We start from the raw sequence: 11267 nt of genomic DNA, 5'->3' as shown, positions 1-11267 counted from the left end.
CTCAGTTTTTTGGGACTTTTCAGTTTTGCTGGATTCTACTCTTGCTTTAGCTCTGGCTCCCGTGTTGATTTTTCCAATAAGTTTCCCTTTATCCCTGTCGTCGCACACTCCATCATGCACCTCCCAATGTCCTGCTGCCGTTTGAGCACTCAACAAACCTCCGACGTGACAGTTTTCGTCCCGAGCAATCATTCATCACCACGCAGACTTTAAATCCCTACTTTTCAATCTCTGGGCAGGCTGCCGGTTTGTTGGGCCTTCAAGCAACGGCTTCTTTTGAGCTCATGTTCTTCACCACATAAATCATTAAATAAATCCTCACTTTTATGGACTCAAATTCAAGCTGGACACTTTATGACTAGTATTTTTCTGGATGGAAGTTCTACATTTCAGATGTAGCATTATCGCCGGTCAGCATCTTTTTGTAACCTTGTAATAACAGTTTATATATGATTTTTCTAGATGTCAGACAGCGAAATAAAACTGAACTTACCTATGAGTTCTGAACACTTGAGAAGAACTGTAAAAATGATACGTGCCCTTTACATAGATCACTAAATTTAGCATCTTTGACAGCTAAAAATTCAATGTTCTCAGAAAATTATACTGACTGCATATGAGCTCCAAATACGTAGCTCATAAATTAATTCCCATGGTACAAAGATTTTCAGTGGTGCTCTAAAAGCAGGTCTTTAGTACAAAACGTAAAACTTGTTTCATTTATGACATGCCTCCCAGCATATACAAAAGGTTGAATAAAACTTTTATTTTTGAAGAATAAAAAATTTACGCATTCTTTGTTTTACACATACACTTTTAACCTTGATAATTCAAAAAAAGTTATGAACTGACTGGATTATGGCATATGGCAAAAAAAAGTGTTCCTATCTCTCCAACGTTTTCATATTTTGTCAAGTTATAGCCAAAAACCTGTATATGTTATTGGGATTGTACAAAATACAATGCAATTACATGCAAAATGTAATTATAAAACTGACAAGTGTTGCATATAACAAATTAAATGCCAACAAAACACATCGACGTTTGTAGATGTAACATGACAAAATGTGAAGATGATCAAGTGTGAATCCATTTTATAGTCATTCATTGGCTTATACAGTATCCAGCATAATATTCATATTATCTTTCTAAAATGCAACAATTTTTCCACTGAATGACCGGAAAGTTAAAATAACAAAAAAAATTGCAAAAACTACCCATGTTGTTCCTTTCTATTTTCCTAACACTTAAGATTGTCGTCAACTACTGACAAACCCAAAAAAATGAGGTATTGAAGTCAATAAATACCTAAAACATGGAATATGTATATAAAACGTAGGTATGAGTGAGTCAAAGTAAGCAATCGGATGATCTGAAGAGACTAGAAAAACTAACAAAAAACAAATGCAGTCGAACTCAATTAAAGCTGGGATTCCAAACACCTGAGGCTGCAGCTGTCGGGAGGCGGGACTTTTGCAGGAGGCGGAGCAACAGAACCAGGAAGCCAACACTGACTCCGCCCAGTATGGCCACACCCGAGATCAGAGCGATGGTCAAAGCATTTAATGGCTGGGAGGAGTTGCCAATTGCTGGTGGATGGAAAATTTAAGAAAAAAAAGAAATCATTTGAGGACACGTCAATACTATATATATGATTTATTTAAATTTAAAAATAATTGTCAGAGCCAATAAAATATTTTTACCAAGTTGAGAGTTGTTGACAGGTGTTTCATCTGCAAAAAGGAAATGTAGGTGAACATTAAAATCTACAAATCATTTTAAAGGTGACCTATTATGCTTCCTTGAACAGGTTAGGATAGAACTATGGGCTATACTAAACATGTTCATTACTCTTTTTGCATAAAATCATTTTTAGATAATGAGATTTCAGTCTGCTCACTGCTACCTATTTTGACCTCCTTTCAGAATATATTGTTTTTAATGTCTCTCACTTTAAATCCAAATGCGTCCACTTGACTTAACAATTACACTTGCTCTTGAAAATGGCCTTAAATAGATGATTAACTATACCACTTTGCATCTTTGAAAAGCAGAAGTGGAGATTCCTGCACAACCAACACAAATGCAGCAAGTGGGTTTCTGGATGGTACTTCAACAACAAAACACTTGTCTTTTCCAGCAGCCATTGTACATTGCATATAGTGGTAAAACTAACTGACCAAATGTGCTGGAGTTCAGCTTGGGTTGCTAGGTAACGAGGCTGGACTTGGCTGGGGCTGCTAAGTAATGACTCTTTGTAACTCAAGAATCGGGAGGTCTTTGAAATGGCACATTTTCCAAACACCAAAAAAACGTATTGTCAAATATATATATATATATATATATATATATATATATTAATTTAAGTGGTTGGGCTATTTTTAGAAGCAATTGAAACCCAAATGGAAGTAGAAAAATCTCCAAAATGTGAATTTTACATAATAGGTGCCCCTTAAGTGCCTTTGTTTGTTTGGGTCAAAATACTTAAAGAAATCAGCTTAGTATCAGCCTATCGGCCTACTTGTAAAAAGAACAAACAAAAAAAAGTCAGGCTGTTCCTCCACGGATCAATTTATTGTTCATACCGCTCCTTGTGATGATTGGACCGGCCGTGATAACGGCGTTCCCAGATGCCACTGGCCGGGAATCAAGGCTCTGCTCTCCATCCCTCCTGCGCCGTCGCCCACAAATCTGTCAATCACAATATTGTCACAGTTCAGTCCTCGCCAAGATCAGACGATGCTCACGCACACTTACAGACTTTTTTTTTTTGCCACCAGTACCGGGATGAGCATGATGCAGTCGTCTGCTCTGCAAAGCTTGGTGACACAGTGCAGAAACACGGTGGACATCTTCTGGTGCCTGTGCTTCACGAATCGGAAGACCTCAAAGGAGAAACGCCCCATCTGACTCTTCCCGTTCTCGAAAACGGTCGTCTGTGAGTCTTTGGAGCATCTGCATACATGCGCCGCGCACACACGCATACACACACACATGCATATTTAAAGATGCATGCACTAAAAAAAAAAATGACAGACTGGATGTCTGGGTGTGCGCTTAAGCTGTCACAGGGTGGAAGCATTCATGAGGATAAGCCTAGCAGAGAGCATGAAAAGGTAATGACTCTCTTTTGTGGGTTATCAAGTCATCATCTTGAATGGGGGGGTGAGCAAGATTACCCGAAGAAAAGGTCATAGCGGAGTTCATCATTAGGATTCCCTGAGGGTGTGGTGTAACAGTAGTCCATCAAGATATTCCATCTGCAAGGGGGGACAACACTGTGAGATGGGATAGAGATCTAACTGCACATGGGAAAGCACTGGTTGGGCTTTCTTTGCCGCAGACTGGCGCCTTCACTTCCAGTAATAGCATAATGGCCTAATGAAAGTAGCCTAAGCACAGAAAAAATTACTACAAATGGAAAAAGTGAGAAAAAAATGATGCTGGGAAAGAATATCAAAAATATTATCTTGGAGTAAAGATGCCATGTTAAAGGGCGAAATGAGATGTATTTCTTTAAAATATGAAGATGTATGAAGCTGAAATGAGAAAAATAATGACGTGTTCTGTACCGTTTGTCTAAGTTGGTAGCTTTTACAGCAGCAAACACTCTGGTTTTCAGAGCGAGCCCCGTCATTGGGATCGACAGGGGCTGACTGTACGTAGAGTCCTGCAGGAGAAGGGAAAAGTGGCATCAAACGAATAAAATGTTTTACTGTGCCAAATATTTGAAATCTGATTAAATATGTAGTGTATCTCAAAAGTGTACACACCCCTGTTAAATTTTTGGCAAATAATTTCCTAACATTTGTCTTCCTTTCATCTGACGTGCCATGATTCACAAGGAGATGATAAAGTATTAAAATAAAGTAATAAGATTAAATAAAGAGTAGATTAGAAACTGTTGTGCAGAGTAGCACATAAACCAAGTTGAAAATAGACATTGATAACTGGAGAAAATATTCAACTACATTTTTCCAAAACTGATGAAAAACCAAGACTAGGCTGTCAACAGGCGGACAACACAACTGAAATTGCATCAGAAAGTACTCATCACAGCAATCTTTTTTTGTTGTCGTTTTAAACTTTAAACTGCCTGGGATTATTACAACACAGACATGTTTTCTTTCCCAGAAAACATGCAAGCTTGATTAAAATCTACCGAAACCTTGTAGGAGTAGATCCTACGATCAGATGAAGGCTCAGTTTAACTCTGGGGAACAATAGCAAATGGTACGTTTGGCTGAGAAAGGGCACGTCAGTAAAATAACTTCATGACCACAGTGAAACATGGTACTGGCAGTATCATGCTCTGAAGAAATTTCTTTCTTCAGAAAGAAGAAATGTGACGGTTTCTTCTTTTGATCCGTGTAGTTTTGGATGAAATTGTAAATGGTTTCCATTCCGAGTCAGTTTTGACCGTATAAAATGCATTGCAAGGTTTTTGAGGATTTCTCCTGACTGATACCTTTATTCAGTGACATTGTTCATAACTTGGCCACCTCTCTGCAAACACTGACATTTGCTTAAGTCTGGAAAATTCTGCAGTGGCAGCTGAATTTTCAATATAATCAATGGCATTGTTATTTCTATTTCTATAAAATTACTTGCGTAATACTCATTGGAACCTCTAATTATTCCTATGTTGCATTTTCAAAGGTTAAGCAAAGTTTAGTTAATATTTAATTAGTAATCTATCACTTTCAAGTTCACTTGGCTATGAATATGATGCGCCTCAAAACCCCATTTTTCTAAGCCTCTCTTCAAAAGGAAAGTAGATGTGTTGATCTTTTATGCATGAGTCAGAAATTGAACTTCAAGAAAGCAGATACTCATTGAATCAGAGCGATCAGTATAACTGGATCGTTTTGCTATGATATGCATCTATCTGGTCTTATATTTCTATATGATAAACTGAAAAGTTGGCCTGGATATTTTCCTGAACTATTCCATACATAGTCAGTAATAAAGGTTTAAATAACTGGACCCAAGACTATGAAAACTCAAACTCCAGCAACGACAAGTATTTTCTGCCATGCCATCACAAATGTAAATGTGTAGCGGGAATTTAAACTGGCACAGTGGGTTTTTGTGAAGAGACCAACACAGAATTTTTCAGCAGCAAACATTCCATGCGAGTCTGGCACGAAACACGGGATGATCACTATTAAGAATGGTGGAGGATCTGTGATGCTGTGGGCTTCTTTCTTTCGACAAAATATTATCTAAACTGGCTTACAATGACAATTTAAGAACCAGCTTTAATATTTAAACAGAGAGAAACAAACTGGACAATATTCATGGTTTATCTGGTTACAAACAGGCTCATTTTGAACAACTCTAGCATTTTCTCATAGATGATGAGATTCCACAGCGCTAATTTTTCAGTTTTGCTTCTAGTTAATAAATATCCTTGCTGCCCTTTTGTGGAGTATTCACAATGAAAAAGTGGAAATTAACTGAGGTTTTTTTTTATACTGTGACTCCCTCCTTGTTTTGATTTTTCACCAGAATTGTTGAAAAGAATAAAAAATTTTAACATCCATTTCATGAAAGAGGCCTGAATGTCTGCTTTTCTTAGAATGATTACAGAGGAATGAAAACATCATTTGAACATTTCTGATAAACTTTGAGTGAATGCTTTCTGGAGGATCATTTAATTAAGCCGTGTACTCACATTGTACAGGATCATACTGAGCGTGCTAACAAACGTGCCGTTGCTGTCCTTCACTGACACGGCAGCAGACGAGCTGTTGGAAAAAAAAAAGATTTACTATTGACCATGTTTCACTGATGGATTTGTTTACTTGTATCTGAATGAATATGTGAGCCTTTTAAAAGAAATTATTCAAAACTCAACAGATAAAAAAAACATATGAAAGCTTCAGAAATTCAGTTTAAAAAAAAAAAGGCCAGGCAATCTTATAGACATTAAAAAGACACTGTGATATGTTTGTCAGCTACATAGTGCCATTTTACAGCACAATCAAGTAATAATGTCACTTTCAGTTGTTATAAAAATACTGCATTTATCTAACATGACATAAAAAAAAATCTGACTTCAAAAATTTAACACCTTGAAATTGGGCCTCTGTCTCTTTAAGAAGCTCCTGCTCTTTCCGACACTCTGTCCTTCATCAGCATTTCTCTATTAAGCATTTACAAACATTTGTTGGAGTTCTGGACTGAGAACTCCAACAATGAACTCATCAGGAGATGTGCACCTCCACCAGGTGTTTGCTAATTGCTGCGGCTAGTTTGAAGGAGCTGAGGGTGGAAGGCGGCACTCGGTTTTCCCTAAGCGTTTTACAAACCCGAACGGTCGCCATCAGAGATTCAAGAATTCCTCAAACATGAATGAAAACATGAAAGCAACACTCCAAGTGTGTTTTTGGTGAGGGAATAACATTACAATGACATAAAACACACAAAAATGTCGCTTTTACATAACACCGTCCCTTTAAGGAAAGTAACTTACGATGCCAGCTGCGAGTTATTGACCAGGTACTCTAACGGGTAGCTGCAGCTGAACTTGTACTGCAAACCAGGCAGGTAGCTGATAATAGTCGGCGGGTCAGGGGTGTCGATGTATCCTGAGATATTTCCAATTTGCACCAGAGACATGTTCCCGTAGGCGTTGACCCCTTGAGCTGTGCTGACCTGCACAAACGGGGGGAACATCTCAACATCTCACACAACAATGAAATCGGTTGTCGATTGAATAAAAGGGCCATTTTTTGTTTTTTTTTGCATTTTTTTCCGCCGTCGTCCCTCACCACCAGGCTGTTGCCGCAGGCCTCCAGAGTGCTGAGGCTGATGCTGAACAGGACAGCGGTGGGGAACGTGTTGTTGTTGACGAAGCCGCGGCACTGAGCGTCTCCGTGCTGGCCGTTCAGGGCCAGGTCTGCTGCTGTGTAGCCCGAGTAGAGCACAGGACAGAAATTGATCTTCAGGGTGATGGTCTGGACCCCGCAGTAAATGCTGATGTCCCGCTCGGCTGGAGGGGCGGAGGACAGACAGACAGACAGACAGACAGACAGACAGACGGGGGTAAAGCTCGTAACCAGAGTGAGTCACTTTAGGTCAACAGCAGCATTTTGTTTTTAAAGTTGTGCAGTAAGTGGTTTGTCAAAGTAAATCACATCTGTCTTAGTTGCTGCTTAAATAATTTTTTCATATAAATATGACGGGGGTTTTTGTTTTGTTTTGTTTTGGTGGGATTCATGAAGTACTTCAAGTAAGAGAAGAGTGAAGCAGAATACAAATCAAGGCTTTTGCTTACGGTAAAAAGCAAAATAAAATGTCAATTTGGGATTTTATTTTTTGTGAAACAGTTGACATTTTTGTTAAATAAAAATAGATTTAAATTAGACTGAGCTGTAAAATGAAACCCTCACCCAGATAAGATATAGAACAACAAATTTAACTATTTAAAAATAGAGAAATAATTAAATATTATATAATTGTAAAAAAAATTATTAAAGTGTACTTTCATTTTGAGGAAAAATATTTCAAGAGGTTTTCCATGCACAGTTAGTTTGGCAATCTGCATCAAGATATTTCTAAGTAATAAAATAAATACCCTTTGGGGAAAAAATACCATCAGCTATTAAAATATATATATTTGCTTTAATTGTGTTTGTGGCTGTGCATCACAAATGTGATGTGAATGCAAATATTCCAAATTTATTCATCCTCAAAGATGTAATTGTTCTCTAATGGTGTTTTTTTTTTTTTATTGTGAGGATAAATCTTGCCCTGCAGAAAGCTAACGTCTCTGGAAACACAGTGGAAGGAATACTAAACATTTCACTAAGAATCTACACCCGAGGAGAGCACAGCTTAATTCAGCTTGTGCTGATTTTAGTCGCATCATTGCAGAATAATAGAAAAAAATGTGACCTTAAAAAATATAGAAAGTGTTGTGACTTTGTTTTTTCTCACCAGGAAACCTGCTGTGGTAGTTGGCATCACAGTTGTATCCATTAAACTGCGTGGAAACCGAGATGGCGTTCCCAATTAACAGGAGGAGGAAGCAGGTCTGTGCCATTCCGGCGCCTGACAGAGGTTTGCCCGGGGTCATCGTCGGGGGGGTCAACACTGGATCAACCACATTCCTCAGTTACATGTCAAAAAAAACAAACAAAAAACTGCACCTACGTCGAAATTAGAGATGTCAAAAACACAAAAACAAAGCTTCCCTCCACTTATCTGCTGCACACTCTGACCTCGACCAGAGGAGTTCAGCCTTCTGTCTTCAGCTCCCCTAATCCTTCTTCTCTGCCTCTTTTTGACCCCTTCACCCAACGCCTTTTAAACTGAGGTCACCCCCTCTTTCTGGCTCATTTCATCCCACTTCCCTCCTCCACCCCACCCACCTTGTGTGTTTTTCCTCTCACCTGTTTACCTGTCTCCAGTCTTTTTCCAAGGTAATTGGCCGGAACCGTCGTCTTCCTGCGGATTTGTGACGAGAGAGCAACCTCCTAACTGGGGGGACACCACGGTTTGTGGTGGGCACCCAGGAAGCCAAACTGAACCCCCAACGTCAGCCTCGCGCTGTATCTCTCTTGTGCGCGCGGAGATGAGAAAGATAGTCCGACAAAAAGCCGGTGCGGCGCGGAACATGGGAAACTCCATCGGATCTGAATGGACGGGACAAATCTTTTCACGGCACCAAGAAACCTGAGCGTGCTCGGTGGGTTCCCACTCATCTCTCTTCAGTCTGATCTCCATCTGTCAGGTCAAACAAATGGTGGGCCTCAGCAGGGGGCAGGTGTAGCCCGGGAATTCGGCTTTCATCGGCTACTGCGGCGGCTCACATTCGCACGAGCACAAAAGTCAGATCACGGTCCGATGCAGAGCTGTGTGTGAGTAATTGTGATGCGCAAGGCATCACTTAAAGTAGGAGCATTCAGCTGTTCATACAGCCACGGCAGACGTTTTCTTTTTCTAAATCGCCACCAGGAAAACGGGCCTTACCTTCGCTCTTCCTACAGATCTTCAGAGAAAGAAATGATTCGGTTAGTCTGTTGAAGTTTCAGTTTGTTGAAAAGTCTTTAAGGGTTTTTCTTTTAACTTTGCTTTTTATTCTAAAGCCTAAACTCAGTAGGGTTGGAATCTGTCAAACGCAAGTTTTGAGTCTCCCCACAAATGACCAATTAGATTTAGGTTTGCATGTTTACTGTACTGTTTTAGCTCATGAATATGATCTAAACCATTTCATTGCATTTTTCCATCTGCATGTTTAGGACCAATGTCCTGGAAGATGAACCTCTGACCTTGTCTGGACTCTCTTTTTCTTCTAGTTTCACTCTGCACTGATGCTGCGTTCCAGTTACCTTGGAAGTCACAACTCAGTTAGGTTTGACGTCAGAACTGAGGTGACAGCGTTCCAGTTAAAAAGTCTGAATTTCAACATGGCGACACCCATAAACCTTATTTGGAATGACCTACAAACATTGTTTTAAGCTTTACTTTACATAAGCAAACACCATTTTTCATTCATTCAGTTTATAGTTGCAGGCGCTACATGTAATAATGATGATTTTAGATGCACTTTTACATGTGTATCTTGCAAAACAAGCACGTTTCTATCACATCTTACAACTGTTGACATGAGGAACGGCCATATTGGAAAAGGAAATCAGAGCTGCTCCTAGTTTCCCAGTAGGAAATCCGACTTTGGAGGGCGTTCCAGTTGATTTTTTTCCCGACTGGGAAGTCGAAATTTCCCAGTTCAGAGTGCAACTGGAATTCAGCATTAGCTCCCTCTGCCATTTTTTTCCACATTAACTTTTATCAGCTTCCCTGTAGAAACCTTTTCCCTCACCATGATGCTACTAATAGGCTCATGTTAGCATGTTAGCCAGAACATTTACTTCTGGTCTCATTTCACCAATAACGGCTTGTGGCAAGCTTAGATTGAATGTCTACTGACTTTGTTTAAGCAATAACTTAGTTAGATGCCATATTTGAGGAGTTGCTTGCCAACACATCCTCCTACCTGAGCCGCTGATCTCTGCAGCTCTTACAGAAGCAACATTAGCCTCTCGAATGAACGCCGTCTTTGCCCAGCATGTGAGTGAAGATTGACCAAGTCTTGGTAGGTCTGCAGTTGGGTCCTACACTTTAAAATTAATGCTGATTGATTGAACATTGCTGTGTAAGAAGTTCAAAGTTTGAGTTTTGTCTTTTATAAATCACCCCTGTGTTCTGTGGTTCTGGACTTTGTTCACTGTTTTCTTCACTTCTAAAGGTAACTGGTTGCACTTAATTTGACTGATCAAAGTAAAGGCTACTCGTTGCGATTATTCGACAGTTATACGATTTTATTGATAAAAAAAAAACTCATCAGTTTTCTTTTACTTCACAGTCATGCTCTACATCATGAGCTCCATCACATAAAATCTCCATCAAACAAATTAAACTAGTTAAGCCCCAGGTTCCCTCCCCCGGGGTCAGATTTTAACCTTTTACTCTACTCTCATTACTGCATCTCCCCTCAGTTAAACATAAACATATCTGATATCTACAGAAACATCAGACTATTGGCTGGAAGCTGATAAAAAAAAATTAGTTTATGACAGGACTCGGTGTCTAGGAAATTCACCAAAAAGACATTGTAGGGAGCTATGGTACTGCCCAAAATTTACATATTTTTGTGGTTTTAACTTTTTCTTTAGCAAAATGTGCCTAAATTTGTTGTAGTAGTTTACATAGATTTCAAAAACCACACTTCAACTGGAGTCAAATATAACAATTTCCTATTGTTTTATTCTAATTGGATAAAAAATAAATATGGCTGTTCAAGAAAGATCAAATCAAGCAGTTTAAGATATCCCAAGTTTAGATGGTGCCAACCTGTGGCGAAGGCAAAACATCCAGGTATTTTGTTTTATTAAACCCTCTGTAAATCTGCTCTGGCGTACCTCAGCCGCATCAGTCTTTTGCACAGGTAATGGGAATTTAGTTTCCAAAAGTCTGCAGACTTATTTATTTTTCTAAAAGGTTAGGTTTATATACTATTATCAAAATTATTTCATGTTTCATCATTATTTTCGTTGAGACCACAGCAGCTGATGTGACACTTAAGACTTCTGATGGAGTCTCCCAACATGTCCTCACTTAGATACCAAGACTATTCACATAACGTCTGTAATTGCAAAGAAAAACTACTTTAGATTTGGGAATGACATTTGAAACAGAACACAAAATCCTGTGGGGCAAGACGTCCAAAAAGTTCGAGGTGTGAATTCATAAAAAAAAAA

At 39.1% G+C, this 11267-nt stretch overlaps 1 protein-coding gene across 2 annotated transcripts; it reads right to left on the bottom strand.

Annotated features, from left to right (window-relative positions):
• Positions 1–751: 751 nt before the first annotated feature.
• Positions 752–9892, bottom strand: LOC103139664 (zona pellucida-like domain-containing protein 1). Of its 2 annotated transcripts, none has more exons than XM_007554422.2 (11): positions 8400–9892; positions 7945–8100; positions 6777–6997; positions 6479–6660; positions 5678–5750; positions 3573–3670; positions 3180–3260; positions 2784–2955; positions 2586–2691; positions 1704–1733; positions 752–1589 (listed from the first exon to the last, which is right to left on the bottom strand). In XM_007554422.2, exons 2-11 carry the CDS (start codon positions 8081–8083, stop codon positions 1417–1419), a joined length of 1275 nt encoding a protein of 424 aa, XP_007554484.2. In that variant the 5' UTR covers positions 8084–8100; positions 8400–9892; the 3' UTR covers positions 752–1416. The 2 variants fall into 2 exon arrangements, with proteins under 2 accessions (XP_007554484.2, XP_016528064.1); XM_016672578.1 differs by having other exon boundaries at positions 8408–9892.
• Positions 9893–11267: the final 1375 nt, after the last annotated feature.

The sequence above is a fragment of the Poecilia formosa genome, unplaced genomic scaffold, assembly GCF_000485575.1.
Source record: "Poecilia formosa unplaced genomic scaffold, Poecilia_formosa-5.1.2 Scaffold63, whole genome shotgun sequence".
Taxonomy (NCBI): Eukaryota; Metazoa; Chordata; class Actinopteri; order Cyprinodontiformes; family Poeciliidae; genus Poecilia; species Poecilia formosa.
Note: the sequence above shows the minus strand (reverse complement) of the source record. Positions and strands in the feature narration are given on the sequence as shown.

Bases quoted from the DNA above. Each gene is read 5' to 3' on its own strand.
- LOC103139664 (XM_007554422.2), bottom strand. From the start codon at position 8,083: ATGACCCCGGGCAAACCTCTGTCAGGCGCCGGAATGGCACAGACCTGC. The intron at 5,751-6,478 runs GTAAGTTACTTT...TTTTTCCAACAG, and splicing joins AATAACTCGCAGCTGGCATC to CTCGTCTGCTGCCGTGTCAG. The intron at 2,692-2,783 runs GTACTGGTGGCA...TGTGATTGACAG, and splicing joins ACTGCATCATGCTCATCCCG to ATTTGTGGGCGACGGCGCAG.